We start from the raw sequence: 23,436 nt of genomic DNA, 5'->3' as shown, positions 1-23,436 counted from the left end.
ACTTGTGGATTTAATAATGATTTTGTTCTCAAATCTGAGCTTCAATAGAGGGAGATTCTGCATTGTTCATTTGTTATATGTTCCATATGAACAAACTTCTTTACTGTGAGCATGGGAACAGGCTGCCCAGAGATGCTGTGGAGACTTGAAGATCTTCAGAGGTCCCTTCCAACCTCTATGATTTCCTGTGATTCCATATATTGTAAAATAAAAAAACTGTTATCCAACAACATGTGGGTTGTTTCTTCTTGTTTACATGGTCCTTCCCCAGGGTTCTATGCAGTTTCACTCACACTTCTAGTCCTATAAGTGTCTAACATGGCCATTCCCCTCCTCTATTTTTTGTTGGCTGTTAACAAATACCAGCTCTTAGGAAAAAAAAAAAAAAAAGTGGTAGATGAAAACTGAGATGGAATGGCATGACCTCTAAGAGCCAAAAACGAGTGTAAGCTGCTTGCTTTGCTCTTACTTGATCTGGACAGGCTGGATAGCTGGGCTGAGGCCAATGGGATGAGGTTCAACAAGACCAAATGCCGGGTCCTGCACTTTGGCCACAACAACCCCAGGCAATGCTACAGGCCTGGGGCAGAGTGACTGCAAGACTGCAGAGGAAACGGACCTGGGGGTGTTGGTTGATGTCTGGCTGAACATGAGCCAGCAGTGTGCCCAGACAGCCAAGAAGGCCAATGGCATCCCGGCCTGCATCAGAAATAGTGTGGCCAGCAGGAGTGGGGAAGTAATTGTCCCTCTGCAGGGAGCCACCAGCCCTGCAGGTGTTCAAGGAACAGTTGGACAATGTGTTGAGGGACATGGTTTAGTGAGAACTATTGGTGATAGGTGGTTAGACTGGATGGTCTCGTAGGTCTTTTCCAACCTTGGTGATTCTATGAGCGTATGACTTTATACTACTGGCATTCGTGGCTGCAGCTTGCTCTTCTGAGGCTCACTCTGATCTCTGTAACCAAGTTCAGATGACACTGAACCACAGAACCATTGGAGCTGAACGGGAACCCTTGAAGGCCATCTAGTCCAACTGGGTGAAATAGACCGAATGAACAGGGACACCTAGCTAGAGAACATACATGCCCTGGAGAGCAGGCCTGGGGAAGAAGCAGGCGTTCTCCGTGCTCTCCTTCCCTTAGATTCACAGCTGCTCTGCCCAACGCAGCAGCTCGGGGGGCGGAGGAGTCGGAACGCGTGTAAGCCAGCCCCGCTGCACAGCGCCGCGCGGGCCGGGGGGTCTGTCTGAGAAGACACGGGCAGCTCACCTGCGATCTCTCGCTACTCGCCCGTGCCGATTCTGCACCGCAGCAGCACATCGTTAGCTGGGCTGAAGCCTCGGCTGCCCGCGTTTCGGAGCCCGGCGGGCCCGCTGCTCCCCAGCACGCGGTTTCGGCTCGGTGTCGAACGCGACCCGCGCGGGAGGGGCCCGCCGCCAGCCCGAGGACGGTAGGGCCGCCCCCACCGCACGCGGTCTCTCGCTCTCTCGCAGCGGCCCGGCCCCCCGTCGCGGAACTACATCTCCCGGCGGTCCGCGGCACCGCGCCACAGGGCCGGCGCTCAGAGAGGCGAGGCGCGGCGCGGCGCGATCCGGCCGCGGCAGGTAGCGCGGGAGGGCGGGCGGGGCCGGGGTGGCGGCGGGGGAGCCGCGGGGTGCCTCCGAGTGCCTCCGAGTGCCTCCGAGTGGAAGGCGCTGCGCCGCGCTGCGCTGCCCGCCGTCCCTGTTGAAAGCTGAGAGGAAAGGGAACTGCTCGCGAAGGAACCAGCGGGAGCGGTGCCGCTCCAGACGTGGCAAACGGAGCTCTAATTAGTGCGCAAGTCCCCAAAGAAAAGGCGTTTGGAAAGCAGTCTTTCTCTCCGAAGAGCTCCGGTCTGCTTGTAATTAAGGCTGAAACACGGGGTTTTTTTTGTTGTTTTTTTTTTTCTTTCTGAAAATTACTACTGAAAAAGTCCCAGATTCCACTTCTGAATACGTTATTTTAATTAAAAGAGCTGCTGTGTGTGCAAATGGACCTCTATGTAAAGGGTAAAGCGCTGAGTTAACAGGATTCTGCTTCTGAAATGACATGTGCTTGAGTGCCTTGGTCACAGTCTGCACAGCCAGGTGGGCGGCTGCCGTGAAGACGTGGACGTCCTCTGCGTTCTGTTCGGGGTTTTCTTTTGGCTTTGTTTTAGAGCAGCGTTATCAGCTGCTACGGCTATTGAAGCGGTGTTACTGACTGAATGCTTTCTGCTTGCTGGAATGTTTCTGTGCGGATTGCTCTGTTGGTAGATGCGGTAGATGTTTTATTTTCATTTCTGCCCTGAAGGCATTTAGTTATTGCTCTGTCAGCTTGTTCCGTAGGTCCTAGCTGCCCACCACATCTGCACACTAAACATACCCTGCTGCCCCGTAGATCCTTCTGTCAGATTACGTGGCTGTATGTTAAGAATCCAAACCAAAGCATGATTGCAGGACCGGTCCTCTCGGCTACTTCATTTTCAGCATTAAGTGCTCTAATGTGGTGGGTACGGGTAGTGCACTTCTGAACGAAGCCCTCAAATCCAAAGAGAACTCCAAAATTTAGTTATTATTAAGAGAGAGATGAAGAAGGAAGAATTGTTCTCATTACATGTTTACACTGGCACATCCTCTTGGTGTTGCAGTATTTGACAGAAAATGATGACTACCATCTGTTCCTCTCATCATCATCTAAAGTTCCTTTTCTCTTTGAGAATGAAGTCTTCATAGGGAGATTACAAGTTGTGGTCTCTTCCTGTTTCCATAGTCACAATTATTTAAGAAAAATACTTTTTTTTTTTTAAATCTCTGATACATTTTCATTCATATTGTCTTTCGTGCTACTCCTTTCTGCTTGCAGTCATGATCCTCATTTAATTTACAATGTGCACCTCATTTCACTGCCTTACAGATTGCCAGAAACGTCTCCTGTCAGTCTTTTATTTGTCATTTCCGCCTCTAAACCTTCTTTTAACTGAAAGATCATCATGTCCTTTGTTCTGATGTACTTTGGAGTACAACATTTCTAACTGTTGGCACTCTTTTTCCTCTGCTAGGCACCCCCGCGTGCATGTCAGGTCTGCATGTGTTAGTAATTAAAGGTTTTAATAACAGTTTCCTCACAGTGCTAATACAAAAAGCTTGTAAAGCTGCTAGGTAATGAAGATCTCTCTGATTTAATGGAGGAATCTTAAGAGAATTACTGTGTAAAATCCCACTGTAAGCAGCAGGACATGTGCTGTGCCGTAGCAGCAGCTGTGCAGGATGAATCTGCATCTGACCTGGAGGTCAGGCTGGGCAAAGCATTGGCAATATCATTGCAAGGGAGGGAGGCAGCTTTTAAATATTTAGCACTGCAGAATTTGGTGAAGCTAAAAATAGAGCCTGAACTTAGCTTAAGGTCTGAGGAACAATTACCTCAATCTCATTTCCTTATCTGTTTATATCAAACTCTCTTGGTTCGTGTGCACATTTTTCCATTCCCATCTGTACAATGCAGATATTGGCATACAAAGAGGTGGTTAAGCTCACTGTCGCTAGAAGGCAAAACAGAACAATGTGCTATTCATCATTTCTTTTTTCACATTAGAAATTAAATGTTGAAGTAAAGCTCAAGATGTACTTGAGTGTCGATTTCAATTGAACGGTGTTATTTAACTGCTGGACAGTGGCTATGAACAGCCTGAAAAACTTTTTACTGGCATGATATCCTCCACTTCTTTAGCTTGATTTGAGAGATGCCTATCTGGGAGACCCAGCTTCCAGCTGTGTTCACCCCTGAGCCGCCTGCCAGGCTGCTGTCACTTCTTTGCATGTGTGCAAATTATATTTTTCTTGTTTGCTTATCTTGTTGGAATTCGCTAGATAGGATAAATTGCACAGAATCTTTGTGTTTGCCAACCTTAACGCTGTAGCTGTCAAATACTATTATGGAAGTTTAAAACAGTTCTTTTGGCCTTCATTTTTCTAACAGAACCATGCTGATTTAAGAATCCTTTAGCAGCCTTCAGACACAGAGAAACAGATCTTTCCCCCAAATCATGCCCACCATTTGGTTACAGCAACACGCAGCACAGACAGCCTGGGGCAGATTCTGCCACTGTGTGTTTATGCAACCCGTAGTCGTTGTTTTATTTGGGGTTTTTGACTCTTTGGAGGAAATGGGGTTATTCAAACATCATAGAAGCAAAATAAGAAAACTGAGATAAACAAGACGTGTTTTAAAGTATCGCATAGGAATACGTTGGGTATGGATTTGAAAGAGCAAGTAATGTTGCTTCAGTATGTGTTCTTGTAAAGTGAGCTCCTTCCTCTTAAAATACTGCATACTAAATTATTAAATTATGAGATAAGCTTTGACCAAGCGGTGGTTGTATAAATACACCTTCTCTGGGTGAGGCAAATTGGCTAACAGTGAACTTAGTCCCATAATACTTTTACTTTATGCTTATCTAGGCTCGAGTCTCCCCACCTATCAGATTTCAGTGCAGTGCTGAAAAGTTCATGCTGCTTGGCTATCATAGGATGGCAGAATAGGTGGGAATGTGTTATAAAGGTACTTAAATGCTCTTCCAGAATGAGGTGCAGCAAACTAACTCGCAAGCAAAAGCTCTGAGTGGTGCATTCAGAACCTTAAACCAGCCTTCTGTTGATGGTTGCTGCTGTCCAAAGGGCAAAGCAGGTAGGTAGCTGCTAGGGAGCCGTGCCTCACTGCCACAGATGCTGGGTGTTCCTCTGCACAGCCCTCAGTGGTGCTGGAGGCATATCCCCAGCCCCGTCGTCACCTGCAGTCCCATTCCTGTCCTTCCCCCCAAGGGGACAGCAGGGCTCCCATTCTTGGGGAGGTGACCTCCTTCCTTGTTTGTAGGCCTCTCCTTAGGTCTTAGGCTCCTGCTGGCCTGCATAACTCCTAGCAGCGAACAATCTAGAAAAAGACTGGAACGGGATTGTATCACCTCTTCCTGTTGTTTTGGAGGTATCATTGTATGCCACCTCCCTGTGGCAATAAAAATGTAAATGTTAAATTTCTTATCAAGACAAACCAGAAACTCTCCTGGATGTGTATTTCCTGTCTTTGATTTGCTTTCCTGCGTGGGATGCTTTATTTCACCCGCTGCTTACCGCTCCTCTTTTCCTACAATGTTAATGGATCGTTTTGTGCTCACTCGGGAGATGTTATCAGTTGTATGCAAAGCAGTTCCTGCATTGCTTGGCTATTTTGAAGTTTGTCATCATGCTCCATAAACTACATAAGTAGAAAGCTTTTCTTATACAAATGCCCTCATTTTTCTACTTGCTTCTGGTGTTATGAAATGCCAAAATGGGGTGCCCAAATATGGTAGGACCACAGGCTGAAGGTGAAACACATAGATTGTGCCATGGCTTTGTCCCTTTTAGGCTGTCAGTGTGAAGAGACTCTGTTACAGGTGCTGTGAGTTCATGAAGTCCTTCCATGGTTCTTCTTTCCACATCTGCTGGGAAAAGTCACCTGTAATTGCTGCTCTCCGGGCAAATCGATCTGTAAACAGAGATGCTGTGGCAGAGGGGAACATGTTCAGTAAAACCTAATGGGGGGTTATGTAACGGTACAAAAATAAACTGAAACATCATCTCTAAATGGAGCCATTATTTCTCCTGCGGAGTAATTATTAATCAATAAATCCTATATCCGTCAGTGTCGTAGTGTGCTAAGTGCTCTGAGCCACCTCACAATTTGCTAGTAAACCAACCTTGGAGCAAAAATGTTATTAACACTAATCACAATAACCTCTGGTGTGTGTCTGAAAGCAGTATGGTCTCTTAGATCTCTTGCTTCACCCATGCCCTTGCTGCTTTCTACTGATATGGCTTAATAGCACCATTCAGAGGTGTAAGTACTGCACATTATTCAAGCTATGGTAGCCGAGGAGCGCAGTGTTTGAGTGCAAGATATTTCCCTTTATAGGTGGTGTTTGCATAGCTTTGCTAGCAAACCTTTGTAGTCTAGACATGGCAGGAGTGTTGTCATGATATGGGGGAAACTGCTGTTCTCTGTGAATACGTAGCAGGAGAAATCCTATCTACTAAATGCCGTGGTAGTTACTATTTCTGTGTAAAGTGCTTTGAAGTTTCTAAAAGCCCCTCGAGTTCTGTTCTGCAGTAAAATGTAATTGTGCTCTTTAATTCTGGGATAATCTGTGGTTCAAGTATAGTGGAATCACTTAGAGACTTGCCTTGTACGTGGCAGAGGAAAAGCAGCACTTTCTCAAATTACAGATAGTACGGAAGGATCCATGAAGCAAATAGAAAGATCAAATTCTTCCAGTGCCAATCATTCTCATTTCTCTGGCTACTGAGGATTTGGGAATATTAGGTCACTTCCAAGGCTGTAGCAGTTGTATGTGTAAGTGATACATTTCTGTAACTTGCTGTCCTATCTGCATAGTGCCTGACTTCTCTACGAACATTTTATTGGGTGCTTATTTCAATGCTTTTATCCATCTAATTGCCTTACTTATTATATGTCAACCTTTAGAAAGTTCAACTTAAGTGAACGTATCATGTCATATAAAAGCGCTTACAAGATAAAGTCACCCTTACCCCTGTTACATGTGAACTTGAGTAACTTTTGCTACAGTTCTTATTTTGAGCCAGGAATACGATTGGTCTGTTCTGTTTACTATTTGAGCAATTCCAGAGCATCAAATTATTTCACAGCAGCAGTAAAACCAACAAAACCTCCCAGGTTTGGAGATAATGTGTGCTGCTCAGTGCCCTCCATAAACAATGCCTGCTCTATGGAAGTTTTGAAGTACTTAATGTTTTATCAGTTCCTCAGCGTATGAGTGTTTGAATCGTGACATCCTTTAAAATTATACACTAAGAAGATGACAGCAGTGTTCCCCAGCAAACATTTCTTGTACTTAAAGGGATGCTTGAAAATATTAATTGTTGAGGAGAAGGAGTAACCTTTTTTTTTCTACTTGCAGCATGAAGCAGTTCAAATATATTCAAAATGATTTTTTTTCTTAACGATATTCTGTTTGACTAAGACACAGCAGTTCTGCAGGCAGGTAATGCATATGTTGCCATGAGATCAGGTTGTTTTTCACCTCGAGAGATCTTTAGTGACTGTGGAGGGGTGTTCTAGAGCTGGAGTGCATGTCTGTGATCTTTTGTTTTCTTTTCAAAAACATTCTGAGGAAGAAAGAAAGGGAAGGCCCTTCCACTCTTATGCAAATACTTCCCCTCCTCCAGAGTGATGGGGAGATACAAGGTGGCTGCCCTCATGTTCTTGTTTCTCATTCTGCATACACCTTTTCTTTTTCTTTTTTTTTTTTTTAATATGAGCTTTACTGAAGAGATGTTCTACTTAGGATGCTCTGAACTTGAGTTACAGCCTTTGCTATTGAAGAAGTCCAGCAGGAATCATTAGCCAATGAGGAAGTGTGTTTAATCAGAGGACTGCTTAATTATCAAGTCATATATTCTCTTGACCTGCTTTAACTCCTATTTTTACTAAGTTTCATTTATGTAAAATGCTTAATTCTTTTCCAGTTGAGATGTGTAGGTTAAAACATCTTATTTCTGTATATATATATGAGATCTATAATCTTACAGCCGTGTTGATATCCTGAGGCTAACAGAACATCTTGTAAACATGTAGACCAAATCCTATCTTAGAAAGCAAGTAAACCTTTACAGCCTTAACCAAGTATATCACATGTCCCTGAGCTATCTGTTGGGGCTCATCAGTTCTGTTCTTCTCTTGCAGGCATTATGCTGCTGGAGATATTCCTGATTCTGGGGGGAATCATCATCTATTTCCTAGTTTCCAAAAAGAAAGAAGAGACGCTCCCATTCAAAGAGGGATGGTGGGGAAAGGGACAGAAGCCTGACACTGAAGAAGATGCAACAATTAGGCCATTCGAGGTGGAAACTACAGAAGAAGAGCTGAGCGTAAGCAAATCTCTGTACTGGGGAAAAAGAAGTCAGAAATGGCCAAATAAATACAGGCCTTGCTGGAAGTATATTTTACACTGAACCAATGTGAAATATTTGTGAAAATGACTGACCAGTGTGGAGGGCTTGGGGGAAGGGACTTAGTATTTCAGAAAATAGAAACAGATAGACAGATTCCACATTTTGCTATATTATTCAGTTTTCAGCTGTCTCAAGATTGCTAGCAAATAAGCCTCCTCTATAAGGCCTAATAAACATGAAAATAATATTACAGATTACTCAGCTGTGTTCCTCTTTGTGCACCTTACTCTGCTTGATTGTATAGACCAGAATACAAAGAATATCTTTGGTTTTGAAAGAAAAAAAAAGAATAATTTTATCTCATTTTCTTGAGTGCCTTATGTTTGCAGCTGCCTTGGATGCTAATTCTGTAATTTATGATCTACTTGGGTCAACAGTAATACAGTGTTAATTACAGTAAATACATGCATTGCAGAATTCGCTAGATAACAAGACCTTGATTGTGAGTGCTTGTCAGGGATTGCACAATTTCATAGATCTCTATGGAGTAATCATTCAAATGATACTCCTGGGACTGCACATATTATTCATTTACAATGGGTCTCTAGATGACTATTTTCTCAGTTAGGCCTGGATTTTTTAGGACTTTGTTGTCCTCCTTAGTAATAGCAGTGGACACTCATTTCCAATACATCTTATCCTTATATTACAGACAAAAGCTACATAATTTATAACCTTAGGATTTTAGTGATATGCATTATTTGGTTTCATAACAGCTATTGCAACATAATCTATCAGTAACAAACTGTTTTTAAATAAATTCTTATGTAAGCTAGGAATTATAGTATGTTACAATTTTTTTTTTTTTTTGTGAATGTTGAGTGTGGACAAAAAACTTGTATGTCAAAATGTGTTAAAGGCTTCATTTAAAAATCCATGTTTTCTGTACATGTATTAATTGCAAAAAACAAAAACAAAAACAAAAACACAACCAAACTTATGTACTAGTATCTGTCTGTTCAGTGTGAGGCATGAGCCAGCCATACACCTAACTTGTCTTAGAAAATGTGAGTTGTCTTTATTAGAATGTGCTGCTCAAGTTTAAGCCCTACAGAGGGCTTAAGCCTGAGTAGGGCAGGATTTCCAGATCTCAACTATTCTGTGGTTCTGCTTCAGGAAGAAGGGGCTCTTGGCTGTCCTTCCCTGCTGAGTGATTTTGGACTGAATTTGCAGTATTGGTAGCATCCCCCATGACCATGAAGTGCAGTAGTGACCTCACATGATTTGGAAACGTTCACTCCAGTCTAGTTTCACCAACTCTTTAACTGTGTAAAATCCTCAGTGTTTCACAGTGAAGGAGGCCAGCAGCTTGGTCTGGGAAGGAGAGCAATGAGCATTTACTGCATTCTCTGTGAGACTAGGCTCAAAGGTAGTCCTGGGAATAACTTACCATGAAAAGGCAAGACGACTTACATTGTGAGGTTAATTTGATACTTTTGGTAATCGGTTTATAAAGTGCCCTATCTTGTATTCAGCTGGCAAAAAAAAAAAAAAACCCACAAAAAAATTCACAAAAATAGTAGTAATGTGATATGGAGGTGAATAGCATAAGCAAGCTTCTTCATAGCACAGTATTGCTTTTTGTGTTCTATCCTCTGTGGCTACAGCCCTGGCAGACAGATTAGTCAGTGCTGCTAAAGAAAGTGAAGGTATTAAGAACAGCTGTAACTGGAAGAGGAACAGAGAGCATCTGAAGGAGAACAAGGACTGAAAAAAAGTGATGGAGCATGGGTGAAAGGCACAGTCATCATTGAAGACATTATTCAGACTTTCCACTTGGGAATAATTAGAAACCATACACAGTAGGGCATAAGACAGCAGACACAAGTGCTTGTAACATCCCTCCCTTCTTTTCTTTTCCCTGTAGGACTTATTTAGAAGACTTGACCAGGCTAGATTCACTGAGCCACTGGAGGACAGTTGTTTCCATTATGGGATTAACTTGGCATATCTCAGGAAGGTTGTCTCCTACTGGAAAAACCAGTTCAACTGGAAGAAACAAGTTGAAGTTCTCAACAAGTATCCACACTTCAAAACCAAGATTCAAGGTATCCGGCTTTTTCCCTTAAAAATAAACAGTAATACATAAACTCATTTACAGGGATCTTAGTGTAAGAACACTCTTGGCCATGTTGCATGAGCCTTCCCTCTTGGCTGCCATAATGTGGATCCTTGCCACTGCTACAGCAGAAGTGAGAAACCACCTCATTGTAGCTGAAACCCCTTAGGACAAACAGAATTTCCCTGTGCATGGATGGCTTGTCAGCTGGTGTTAAAGAGAGCCAAGCACAAGCATTCGGAAATGGATTTGCATCTTGAGATGTAGCAATGTTCCCTGACTTGCATGCAATCATGCAAAAATACCCACAGATGCCACCTCTTGTTCCATTCAGCTCCCCAGCTGCTGCTGTCACGGTGATGCTGTCAGTCTGGCAGGATCATCAGCTGAGTGTGCTGGCTGATCATGTTTATCCCTGCCTGGCAGGGCCAACATGCCCTGCTGCACCATTTCAGGCTCTCATAGACCTAGGAAGGCAGAGTGCTTTTCCTATAGAGTTGATGTGTTGCCAGGTCCAAGTGACTGCTTTGTCTTTTCATTCAAAACATACACATTTTGAAAGAAGCCATTCAGTTAAGGTCTGTTATTATTGGAGCTTGGTCAAACTGGATGTTTTAAATACTTCAGTTAGGGACGTATTTGGGTGATTTGGTGATACAGCCATAGATTTAGGCAAAGCAGACAGTTGTTTTATGTGACTGTAAAATTCACGCTTAAGATTATGCAATATTATTTTTACTTGCCCCCATGAAAATGCACATGGGGCAGTTAACCTGTAATATTTAAAATAAATTTGTGACCAAAAAAAGGAGGAAAAAGAAATACCACCTGAGACAAGAAAGGGAAAAGAAGTTAAGAACAATGCCATGTGTATAGCAACAAGAAGAAAGATTTGAACATTAAGAGCGATTGCCATGAAAAGACAAGATCAGATGTCGAATACTGGATCCTTAGCTTTTGTCATCAACTGAATGTTTTTCAGAGAATACAGAAATCCACAGAATTGTAAAGGAGGGGGATTCTCAGCCAGTGAGAGAGGCTGGGATGAAGTGGAGTTGATGCAAGTGTAATGTGCTTAACTACATTATAAAATGAAGCATTCAGGCTCCACTAAGAGCAAATTATTGTTTCCAGGAAAGCAGAATGGATTTGAAGAAAAGCAGTTAACCTGTAGGTCCTAAAGCAACACTGTATGAAGTCCACTAGTATATTGTAAGGATCATGGAAAAAAATAGAACCGCAATTTTTACCTTCTTGCTTTACAATGACCAGGCTGGTACAAGAACGTAATTTTCTATTCTAATTTATCAAAAATATACTGAAAGGCTTGGATAAAAAGTAGAGTGGAATCAAGAAGTTGAACTCTTCAACTCTTAGCAACATGTTTTTCAAATCCTTGATTCAGCTTAGTTAGTTCATCAAAAGTTCAGAAGTGTGACTTGATCACAGGCCTCCAGACAGAGAATGCATAGTGATGGCTTTTAAAATTCCTTTTGCTCTAACGTTAAGATCAATGGCTGAAGAAAGAAGCTAGACATGTTGAAATGAGAAGTCAAGCACGGATAAAATAAGGAAAGTGATTAATGCCTAAATAAACAGCTGCTGCTTATGATGGATTCCTTATCTCTTGCTGCCTTCAAGTTGCAACTGTATGCCTTTGAGGAGGAAAAATCTGTGACTGACTGAAGCTGGTGCCATATAGGGATATTTGGGTAAAATTCAAGGGCTCTTGATCTAGATGATGTAATCGTCTCGTCTGCTTTTAAGTTGAGTCACAGTGTTAGCAGTGGTAGATTGCTTCCCTTCTGTGTCTTATTTTTACAATTTATTTTAAAACAGAAAGATGACACCCCCATTTAGGTGCTGTGATGCTTAACTGCACCTTATAATGTGCTTTAAGCTTCTTGGATAACATGGATCCAGAGGGTACTTGCATGCTCACAACAACAACAAAAAAATCAGAAAAGATTTATTCAGAATCTATTGTGTAATTAGTTTCAGCATCATAGCAAACTTAGGCATGTTAATTTTTTTTTTTTTTCAGGCATTGATATCCATTTTGTTCATGTAAAGCCTCCTCATTTGCCCGAGGGCCAGTCTGCAAAGCCATTGTTAATGGTTCATGGTTGGCCTGGATCATTTTATGAATTTTACAAAATTATCCCTCTACTGACGGATCCTGCCAGCCATGGCCTCAACAGTGAACATGTATTTGAAGTCATTTGCCCTTCTGTCCCTGGATATGGCTTCTCAGAAGCACCTCACAAAAAAGGTAAGATATATAAGAAGAAACTGAACTAACAAAAGTCCACACTCATAGCAAGATAGCCTCTACTGGCAGATGGTAACTTCTGTCTCTTCTTGTTTTCCCAGCATAGAAGCAAAGATTTCACATGTCACATGGACAGAGAGAGATGAGTGAGACTTCAGGTGTCACCATTAATTAGTTTCAGGAGTAATATATAGATCATTTAGAAAGGACTACACAAAGTTATGAAGTGAAAACTCATGAATAAGACAATTTCTAGCTATCATTAAGATAAGACAGTTCTCACAGAGACAAAACGGAAACACATTCCCTGGGCAATGCCAAGTGTCTCTGACAGGGCTCAGCTAGAGTATGACTGTGAAGGAGTCCAGCAAACTCTTAGTGGGCCAAATGCATGGAGAACAGGTGGGGTTAACAGAGTCTGTAGTGAAGGCTGGGCTTCCTCTTCTGGACCTTACCCAGACAACGTGACAAGGGCTTCCATATACTGTTGGACAGGTGAGGAAAAATGGACTTATATATTTTTAGGAATTTGACTGTTGTCATGACAGGGAGAATAAACGCTGTACATTCAGAAGTGCAGCTGAAATTAATGCAATAATTTTTTTTTTTTATTGCAGGCTTTAATTCTGTAAGCGCTGCTTCTGTATTGTATGAACTGATGCTCAGACTGGGATTCCACGAGTTCTATGCACAAGGGGGTGATTGGGGCTGGCTCATCTGCACCAATCTGGCCCAGATAGCTCCTAAGTGAGTACTCATTTGATACACTGCTACACGACTCGTGTATAAAGCTATTTTACTCTTTAAATAGCTATTGCTCATAGTCTTTACAGTGAAAATGATAGAGCACGGGAACAGGCTGCCCGGAGATGTTGTGGAGTCTCCTTCCCTGGAGATATTCAAGACCCACCTCAACACTCTCCTATGTGACCTACTGCAGGGGAATATGCTTTATCTGGGAGGAGGTTGGACTTGATCTCCAGAGGTCCCTTCCAACCCCTACAATTCTGTGATTGTGTGACTTGACTGTTCCAAACCAAGTCCTGAACCAAGCGAGTACTGTGTTGTTTTCCTCCTCAGTGCTCTATGCAAAGCAGCGATCCAGAACTGTACCCCAGCACAAACAGTTGTGCTGTAGCTTTGTGATGGTACCAGAGGGACTGGAATGGTATGAGTACTTATACCAATAGGAGGATTTGGGGCTTAGTAGCTGGGTTTGTATGCAGACCACTGGCAGCTGCTGCTTTGACTTGTTTTTGTGTGAAAAGCAACATTACAAAGTACAACCAAGGTCATGAGTAATGATGTAATTGGGAGACTGGAATTAAAGGATGCCCATTTCTGTATATTTTAAATGTAACTTTTTATATATGTACATTTATATATGTAATCTATTTTATATAGGTTATAGATTAGTAATATAACACCTAACAACATTTATATCTATCAAAGCATCATAAACTTATATTTCACATTTAACAACTTTGAATCATATTTTATTTCAGTAATTTGTGGGGGCTTTTTCTGTTTTTATTTTTAGCCATCTGAAAGGTCTTCATTTAAACCTAGCCTCAGTTACAAACATGGGGTTCACCCACCTGCTCTCCATTCTGCTGGGCCGCTACCTTCCAAGGCTCTTTGGTTTCCACGAGGAAGACGTCAGGCGGATGTTTCCCTTCTTGAAAAAAGGGCTCTACAGGATCTTGGCGGAGTCTGGCTATGCTCACATACAGGCTACAACACCTGATACTGTTGGTAAAGAAATAAACAAAAATACTTTTAATTTTAATTTTATCTGTAATGTCATACAAACAAAACACGTTGTTGAAATACGCAGAAGATGAGTGTTTTTCACAGAAATGGAAGTAGGAAAGTTAGAGGTTTTAAACAGCAGGTTCTTCTTCTGCATACATATAAGTCGTAACGGACTAGGAGGGGGGTTGGAATGAGATAGTCTTTGGAATGGCTCTCAGCCCAAGCCATTCTATGGTAGATGGGTATCTAGTATTAAACTCACTTTTGCACACAAAAGGGATACATCTGTACATCAAAAGCAAGCACCCTCTAAGTGCCACTGACCTCATTTTCAGTTTTCATAAATAAAAATAGCATAATACTTTTCCACATCTGCTGCCACTGGGGACTGTAATTGTATTACAAATGCAGCTATGCTGAGAACAAAAGACAGTTTCTTTACAGAGAATCAATCATAGTCAAAAGATGTAAACTCCAAAAAGCTTTTAGCTGTGTCTGCATGCAAGCTAGTTTATTTATAGGCATAAGTAATACCTGAAAGATAAAATCAAATTTGGTTCTTACTCATTGCTATGAATCACTTGCAGACTTTCAAGAAAACGAAATGTGTATCCCTATGAATGTTCTGCTAATCGCTCAGGTTGCTTAACTGTTTTAAGTATTAAGTGTTTCTATTTTAAAAGCATCTTTTGCAGCTGAATTGAAAAACTGAGTCAAGAATACTAAATGTATTTTAGTTTAGTGCAGCAGAACTCACTCACTATAGGTTTTAATAAAAACAGAGCTGTAGAAACTATTTCTTAACGTCCTTCCATAAACTTAGGTACAGAAATGGGTGTATTCTAAAAACGCTGGCAAAATAATAGTTTTATGGATTTGAAATAATTTGGCTTGCTTTGAGTTGTGATTTCCAAAAGTTATCAGTTTCTAGTTACTTGTTTGCTTTAAGAGAAGATGAGGAAGCCGGCAGGTACCTAGTTAGTCACAGGTTAATCTCTTGTGGTTTTCTGACCAATTCTGGTCCCTAGCTGTGATCTGTGGTTTGCCATAGCAGACTGTATGGACATTACAGATTGGGAACCAGCAGTAAGTTCACGTTCTGAGAGCTGGTGCAGGAGTAATTTGGAGCACAGTGAAGAGAGGGGGAACAGCAGAGGGGAAGACTTCCAGGGAAAATGACACCCAGGAGAAGGAAGTTGAAAGGAGCTGAGAGAAGCCCAGTTAGGGAGGCTGCGAAGGTCTTCCTGAGTATTCTGGTGGTACATGGTATGACATGGAGCTGTCCTAAGCAGGGAAGTCATTTCTGACTTTAGGCTGATACTAGTATGTTGGCTGTTTCTGAGATGACTTTTGATCAGACTGGCTTGCATGAATTTGGTTTTATACTTACTTGCGTGAAGTGTGAGTTCGTTTTCAGATGATTGAAGAGGCAGTGCCTGTATTTACAGTACTGTGAGGATCAATGTAAAATCTATCTGTGTGTAAACTGATGGACTCTTCTTTGTTCCCATCAAAGTGATGTGAGAAGTATATTGCTTGCGCAATTCTGCACGCTAAATTAGCTTTTTGGATCACTTAGTATCTATCTGTTACAAGTGTTACTTGTTTGTTAACTGAAACTCAACTAACACATTTAAATAGCAGTTATAGGTAAAGTTGTGCTAGCTGTAGTGTTAGTAGTCTCACAGCACAGTTAGGTTGCACAGGTGGAACTTCAAATATATTGCCATATCTCAGGAAAACCTTTTTCTAAGACTCTTCTGAGCAGCTTGAACAGTTCATAGTCCATATGTGCCTGTTTCATGGCACTAGGATGTATTAATGAAGTTCCAATTACATGTGTGTTTTTTTCAATCCAAACAAAACAATTGTAAAAGTTATATTAAGACTTGTTCTACATTAAGGCACTTTGCTTTTGCTAGTGTGGAAGGTGGATCTTTTAACAAAGCCTTGCTCTTCTTTAATTAATTTCTAATAATCCTTAAGAAAATTTTGCTATCAGACAGTAGTGTAAATTCTTCTGGTTGTGTGTAGGCATGTAGGATTTGGCCCTGTAGTACTGTTTAATACTTGCCAATTTCCAGATTAATGGAAGCAAACCCTGCTTGGCACATACCGCTTAATCTTATTAGCTTACAAAGAAAAGAAAAAATAAAAAACCAAACCAGCAGAAATCCAACACTTACATCAGTTTAAAAACATTCAGTATGAGCTAATTTGGAGTCTGCTGACTTGCAGGTACTGTGTTAATGATTCAACAATAAATGGCTCTGACTTGTTCTATTAATCTATTTAGGAACACAGGTGCTGGAATAGCTCTGTAAAGTTATTTCCCCTGTATTATAGTGGGCAGCATCTAAAACAGTAGAATATCTCTTTATAGTTAAATTTCCCTCCTCCTTTTTAGGCTGTGGTTTGAATGACTCTCCTGTAGGACTGGCTGCATACATCTTGGAGAAATTTTCTGTGTGGACCGATCCAGAATTCCGTGACTTAGAAGATGGAGGACTTGAGAGGTAAATGCTATTTTGGATGAGGTGATTAAGCCTCAAGTCAAAGCTAAACGAATGTCTATCACATCTCATAAGGAACTTGCAGAGACTACAAATGGTGCAGTGCTGTACTTCCCAGTTTGATCTCCTACAAAGAGATACATCCCCCAGCTTCTGTGGAATGAAAACAAACTTAAGTGGAAGTACAGTGTTAGGACAGACAAATGAAAACTTAACCTGTACTAAGATGCTGGAAAACAGAACTCAAATTTCACTTTAATATTCATACTTAACTGTTCTGTGAACTTGCTTTAAATTAATTAGTATTGCTTCATCTATGTACAGTTTGCTAATAAGAGATCACACTTACTCTGAGGTAAAAATCTGAGATAGTTGAAGTTCCCTTTGAAAAATGCTGAAGTACTTAGCAGGAATTGAACAAAACAGCATTTTACAAAAGGATCCAATGAAAATGAATTTGCATAGAATGTTTTCACTGCAAACAGCTTACAACTTGATATTGAATTTGCACTAATTATTGCATATGTTGGAGTACCTGCAATTCCTGTACTGAAAGCTTATGGTAGCATTTTAAATTATGAATAATAGCGCAATCTGTTTTATGGGCTCTGCTGCTTCTATTCTCCCAGACTTGGACAGTACAGACAGTTATGCTGGAGTCTGTCTTCCTTGTACAAGTTAAAATTTCACTTTCCAGTTTGTGTTTGAAAGCCTTTAACATGTTTATTTGGCCACTGACAGGAAGGGGGGAGTTAACACAATTCCTCTCTCCATTTTTTATCTTAATGGATTAAACAGTTCTTTCAACAAAAAGTGAAGTCCTTTTAAGTAAATACTATTTTGCACAACTTAGTAACTAAGAAATATCTGGGCTTACCTGTTCAGGAAGTTTAACCTGGATGATCTTCTCACCAACATCATGATCTACTGGGTGTCAGGCTGCATCGTCTCCTCAATGCGTTTCTACAAAGAAAATATTGAGAAAGGAATAGGTACACAGAAACATGAAAAGTAAGTGTTTTTTTTTCTTTAAATATTTTGTTTTGGACTTAATTCTATGTTTGCAGATAAGTTGTTTGCGTCTTATGGTTGCTGCAAGTTCATGAATGCAGAGGTAAACCTGCCCTGAGGTATGTGCAACCACAGCTCGCTGCTATGGTATTTATTTAGCTGTGAAATTATTCTCCCAGGAAGCTGACTCAGTTTTTGAACAGTTCTTGAAGCTATTGTGGCTGCACTGTGGGCAGTATCCTGTTCCAGTTCTGCCTACATGAGATGAGCTATACAGAACTTCTGTGTGCCTAGAGAAAGGAGTCTCAAGAACCTACGTAAGAGTAGGCATCCTCTTCTGTCTAAATCTTAAAATTTTTGTCACTCCAGACAAAGCGGCTCATGTGTATGGGATATTTAGGCCCTCAACATATTATCTGTTTATAACAAGATGGACACTTCCATCTTTAAGGTACTTTTCCTTCAAATGCAATTGCTTCTCTTTACTTCCTTGTGTAGAAAATATTCTGTAGAGCACATTCATGTCAGTTAAAAGCAAGAGCTGTCTATTGGAGTACGCTTTACAGGACAGAATCTCACGGTAAGAAGTGTTTTCTCTGAGCTAGTCCAGATTTACTATTATTGCTTTCCCTCTTCTCACCTTCACCTTGCAGCCACCATTCAGGTTCTTCTTCTCAAACCCTCGCGTTGTCCTGACAGGCTTAACATGTTCTAGTTGTAATTTGCACTGTAAATTTCTCTTCTCTTCAGCCCTTGTCAATTTGCTTTTCCCTCAATACATTACTGTTGAGCCCTGATTGCAGCATGAGGAAACTTTATACTCGCTGCCTCCTGGAAATCTCAGTTTCCATGTTTCTCTCTTCTGTCATGGATCCCTTACAAAACTGCCATCTGTATCAACGTATGCACAACGTATGTTTCCCCCTCAGAAACAGGAGTGTTGTCTAGTATTCGAATTCAAGACCTAGAAGTCAGCTTTAATTGCCTAGTAGGTCTGCCTGACTGTTGAAGAACAGCATTTCCAAGGGACTTTCCATTTCTTGCTCAGTGAAGTGTTTGAAAGATAAAATTATTCTCTCTTCTCTCTCAGGCTCACAGTACAAGTACCTACTGGCATTGCCTCCTTTCCTAATGAAGTCATGCACACACCCCAGGCTTGGGCCCAGAAGAAATACACCAACATAGTTTCCTTCCATTTCATGCCTCGAGGTGGCCACTTTGCAGCATTGGAGGAACCTGAACTTCTTGCTGAAGATATTCTGCAGTTTGTTGGGAAAGTAGAGAAAGAGCAACTCTGGACAAAGAAAAGAAAGTAACTCCCCTTAGGAAAAGGAGGATAATTGCTTATAGTTTAGCACATGTACAAGCCTTAGTAAGTCTACTGTAATCAGCGTAATTAGATCTCACTCTCGAGCAGATGTGAGAGGACAAGAAGAAAAATGCAGGATAGCTAGATAAAATACAACTTTGGAAACTTAAATCTGCTTATTTTAAAATGTTTTAAATTTTCTTAGCAGCTAGGCTAAGAACATAGCATGAAGGTTGTTTGGTTATTTTCTCCCTCTCAGCAGAGACTTCTAAAATCTGTTCTGTAACACTACTGCCTCATACATAGAAATTGAAAAATAGACCTTCCCACTAATTATGCTCAGTTTAATTGTTACTAACAGCTCTTCTCCATGACAGCAGTAAAAATTGAGTTGGTGTATGTGAGAGATTCCTCACATAAACAATGGGGAACAGCCTAACAAGACCTAACTGCATCCATTAATCAGCACTGATCTACAGTGCCCAGTAAGCCAGCCAGCTGGCTGCCTTTTTCTTACAGCCTGTGCTGTTAAGCAGCTTTCTGGCTGCAAGAAAGCTCCACTCCCCTGCACCAGGCTCTCCCAGGAAAACAATGTGTGAGGAGCAGCTGAAGCATCAGCTGAGTGCATGAGCCACATCGGCTCCCATAGCTTGAACCAGGAGGAGGAACAGGGACAGGAGTAATTATACACCAAGCTATCTCTGCATTGAATTTCTGCTCTGAACTAAAACGTAAATGTAAAAGCCCTGGACAGGTTCAAGACGCAGTAGCTTTGCACTGCTTCTGCAGGGTATTGTAAACACCTCATATTAAAGAATAAAATATTGATTAATTTGAAATTAAAAGGAACTCGCTTTAAATTTTGAGTAATACATACAAACATTTGTTTTGTGTCTTTGAACAGGTGAGATTTTGCTTAGTGACAGCAACAGTAAACGTCAAATTAGAAACTATTGATTTTGTATTGTATCTGTTACAGAAATCAGGCTGAAGGCAAACAGCTACAAGAAAATTGAATTTGAAGGGCTGAGTACCTTTACTTAAAACAATCCCCCAGTGAGTGCAGCTGAGCTTCAGGCACTTTTAAGCAGATGAGTGATTTCAGAATGGTTTTGTTCTCCCATTATTTCTGATATAGTTCCTTCCTTATGCTTGCAGGATAAATATAATCCATTAATAACACTTGTGTAGATTAATTTTATTTTACAGTATTAATTGAAATGAAAACTGTTAAATAATAGTTACTGCTCCTTTCCACAGTTTGATTTGGGGAAGGCAACACCGATGCTGAGCACATTTGAATCTGAGGGCTCAAAGCCAGCTATTTGGCTTGACAGACCGCTTGTGGACCAACTTTGGCCATTTTTCCAAGCAAAGACAAGAACTCTCACTACCTGTACTCCAGTCTTCTGTGTTTTTGCAGAGAAAAACACAGGAGCTGTCAAGTGTCCCTGCAAGACTTTACTGCAGTGCTACTTTAGACCTTCAGGCTGTATGTGAAGCTCTTTAACTTATCTTCCAGATAAGTAGTGAGCACTAATTCTACATATAGTTTGTCTAATGAAATCAACTACAACTTTGTGTTCTCATCTGCTAAATATTGAGGTTTAGGCTGGTGTGAAGAGACAGGGAAGAAAATACAGAATTGTTCAGGTTCAGTGTTACCAAAACATGGCTTATTCAGAAGAATAAGCTTACCTCTGACAATGACAGCTGGTCATAGGTTCTGGGCTCTCTCCTGCACTAATCCTTGTTCTCTGGCCATTTGTTTTTGTCTTACTTCTCTCTCTTGTGCGGCCTTGTATTTCAGAGCTGGAGATCATCCTCTCTCATCTTTAACACACATGCAGACATCTGCTGTGGTGCTAGGGAACACTGCCATACACAGATATAACTGAATACTTCCCTAGAGGCTGCTCAGTTTCAGTGCAGATAAAGTAAGTGGGAAGGAAGTTGGCGACATGATACCTAGCAAACCCTTTTTCAGATGTAAGTAGAAGGCATGAAGCATTTTCTGTCTTCTGTCTCCTTTTCTGGAGCAGATCTCCTTGAAGGGGACAAGCCTCAGTGAAGAGAGGTGCATCAGGGCTCACTTAGCAACATTATATTACATCCAGGCTCAGGCACCAGAAAAAAAAAAAAACGAAAAAAACCAAACACCTCTAAACCCTTCTACTTTCAAATGTGCCTCACAGTGCTCAAAGGTGATGAACACATGCTAAGTGAGCATGTCCTTGCCCCACTCTACATGCCAGGTAAGTGCATTTCAGCCAACTACAAATTAGCTGTCCTTACTGTCTGTTTGACTTAGCATAGAAAATAATCATAGAAATTAAATCCAGCATGAAAATGTGTTTGATTGACTTCTACTTGAGAGAAAGCAAAAAGGATATAAAAGGATATAGACTTCAGAAGTTAAGAAATGGTGGGTAAGCACCTGTGACATATCAAAGATTGCTCTGAATTCTAATGTCACACTTCTCAAACCTCAAACCCATAGCAATCAGCAGCTGTTGTTCATCACCTGTTTATCCACACCTTGATACAAACAAAGCTGAATCCTGCGGCAATGTGCAAGAGTGCCAAATTCAGCTATATGCCAGCCATAAAGCTTGTCATCAATTCCCCTCCCCTTTAAAAAAAAAAATCACTTGTTTTTAGCCAATTCCACTGCCTGTAGTACAAGGTTTAATATTAAGTGTCTGTGGGCTACTGACAGCGTCTGCATCTCCTTCTGCAGGCAAGGACTCTTCCAGGACAGTGAGGTTGGGATTATAATCACCTTTAGTGAACCCAGACTCGCTTCTGATACACTCTCTGCTATTTAATAGTGAACAATTATTTGGTACAGTACTACAGCAAGCAGTGAAAAAGTGAGTGTCAGATAACCAGAAACAATTTTAACATTCCTTTTAGCAAGTAACATTGTGTATCATATTAGTGCAATAGTAATAAGTAGTTAGTAAAAACCTGTGCTTTGCAATACTTCAGTGAGTCAGCAGAGTATCATTAGAGTCTCTTCTAATGAGGCCAAATATCCTGCCATAAAATACCCGGTTGTTGGGCTGGCTGAGCTGTTGCTGGGGAAATAGAAGCTGCATCCTTGAGGAGAACTTAGAATATGATGATGCTTAAAGCATTTTGTTCTGCTGAAGGGCCGTTTCTTGGTGAAACCTCCATTTCTGGACCATAGTTCCTTTAAAATCTCTGCTCAATGAAATTAATATTTCTCCTTAAGCTGCTCCAAAGCATACATATCTATTCCTCACTGAAAACAGAAATAGGTGACCTAAGCCCTGCTTTTCAGGCATCACAGCCTGTGAAGAGTCCAGATGAAAATCTCAAAGCCAGAGCAATGCCACTGAAAATAAGCAGAACTTACTTTTCAAAGAACTTCAGTTTGGAGATGAAGTATACTTGTTTCTGGTACAGAAAAACATTTTAAATCATCACTTTTTCAGACACTCCAGCAAAACTAACTCCCACTACAACCAAATTTGACTTCTAATTTTTAAACAACAAATCAAAAAGTCCTGAAAATCCAAGCCACTGAATGCTGTCTGTATACCTTCTGCAGTTAAACAAGACTTCGTTCACATCAAGTGAAAAAGTCGGCTTACTCAAAGTGTGAGTTAAAAACAGTGTGAATAGACCCCGCACTGTTTACACCAGAAAGGAATTTAAACCATCATTTAGTGAAAAATAAAATCTGTTAAGTCCAGAATCACAGTGCTTAAAGGGCCCCATTCATCACCACCACATCAGCAAAGAGAAGGATTTGTCTGCTCAAGGCAGTCAATCGAATGCACACACTGTTTTGAAGCAAGTACAATACATAATATGCATTACATGAAGATACATTCTTGTCTGTAAGAGGAGTGGAAACATCTCTCTGGCTGATGTAGGAAGAGACAAGGAATAAATTCATATTGATTTCAGGCTTGCTTATTTGAAAACACTGAGAAATGATGCCATTTGTTTGCCTTGCTGCGATAGCACTTGAAGGAACATAAGTCACACCAAAACCATCTTGCTTAGGATTAGTTCTCTTCTGCGATAGAAATATCCTGTGCAGTGCCAGACAGCCCTGGTGGTGTTATGCCCATGCTACCAAAAAATGTAGTCTCACTATGATTGGTTATCTGGAAACTAATCCGGGCTGTGACAGCTCATTCCCCTTGTAGTCTGAACTTCAGTCTTCAGAATCCCTTCCCAACTAGATTTTAAGATGTTTAGAAGGATGCTCCTGTTCCCTGTGTTTAATAACTGAGTATAATATAATAATAATAATATCTGGTTAATAGCTGTAGTTTTGAAAATGGGAGGAACAATGAGATTTTCTATTTAAATACTTCCATCTCTTTAAGGATAACCCTCACATGGTAGATTCACACCACCATTTCATACCACTCAAATGGTACAAACAACAGCACATGATCACTGCAAAGAGAGTATAGCACAAAGAAAAGGTGTATAGAAATGCAGGAAGACCAA

General features: G+C 40.9%; 1 protein-coding gene and 1 long non-coding RNA gene across 7 annotated transcripts; one reads left to right on the top strand and one right to left on the bottom strand.

Moving 5' to 3' along the window:
- The first annotated feature begins 825 nt into the window (after positions 1-825).
- On the top strand, positions 826-20,524 carry EPHX1 (epoxide hydrolase 1). Of its 6 annotated transcripts, none has more exons than XM_090134975.1 (9): positions 826-1,449; positions 7,755-7,939; positions 9,891-10,071; positions 12,127-12,354; positions 12,972-13,101; positions 13,895-14,109; positions 16,517-16,625; positions 17,508-17,633; positions 18,724-20,522. In XM_090134975.1, the coding sequence occupies exons 2-9, from the start codon at positions 7,760-7,762 to the stop codon at positions 18,947-18,949; spliced, it is 1,395 nt and encodes a 464-aa protein (XP_089991101.1). In that variant the 5' UTR covers positions 826-1,449; positions 7,755-7,759; the 3' UTR covers positions 18,950-20,522. The 6 variants fall into 6 exon arrangements, with proteins under 6 accessions (XP_089991101.1, XP_031452419.2, XP_089991099.1 ...); XM_031596559.2 differs by lacking the exon at positions 826-1,449 and adding an exon at positions 1,493-1,603 and having other exon boundaries at positions 18,724-20,521; XM_090134973.1 differs by lacking the exon at positions 826-1,449 and adding an exon at positions 1,660-2,026.
- LOC116231034 (uncharacterized) lies at positions 13,999-22,369 on the bottom strand. The gene is made up of 3 exons (XR_004167341.2): positions 20,641-22,369; positions 17,500-17,585; positions 13,999-14,103 (listed from the first exon to the last, which is right to left on the bottom strand). It is a non-coding gene; the product is annotated as an uncharacterized LOC116231034 (long non-coding RNA).
- Between the last annotated feature and the right edge of the window lie 1,067 nt (positions 22,370-23,436).

This window comes from Phasianus colchicus, chromosome 2 (assembly GCF_987193195.1).
Source record: "Phasianus colchicus chromosome 2, bPhaCol1.hap1.1, whole genome shotgun sequence".
NCBI classification, from domain to species: domain Eukaryota; kingdom Metazoa; phylum Chordata; class Aves; order Galliformes; family Phasianidae; genus Phasianus; species Phasianus colchicus.
The sequence above is the reverse complement of the archived record's forward strand: the minus strand, read 5'-3'. Positions and strand labels throughout refer to the sequence as shown.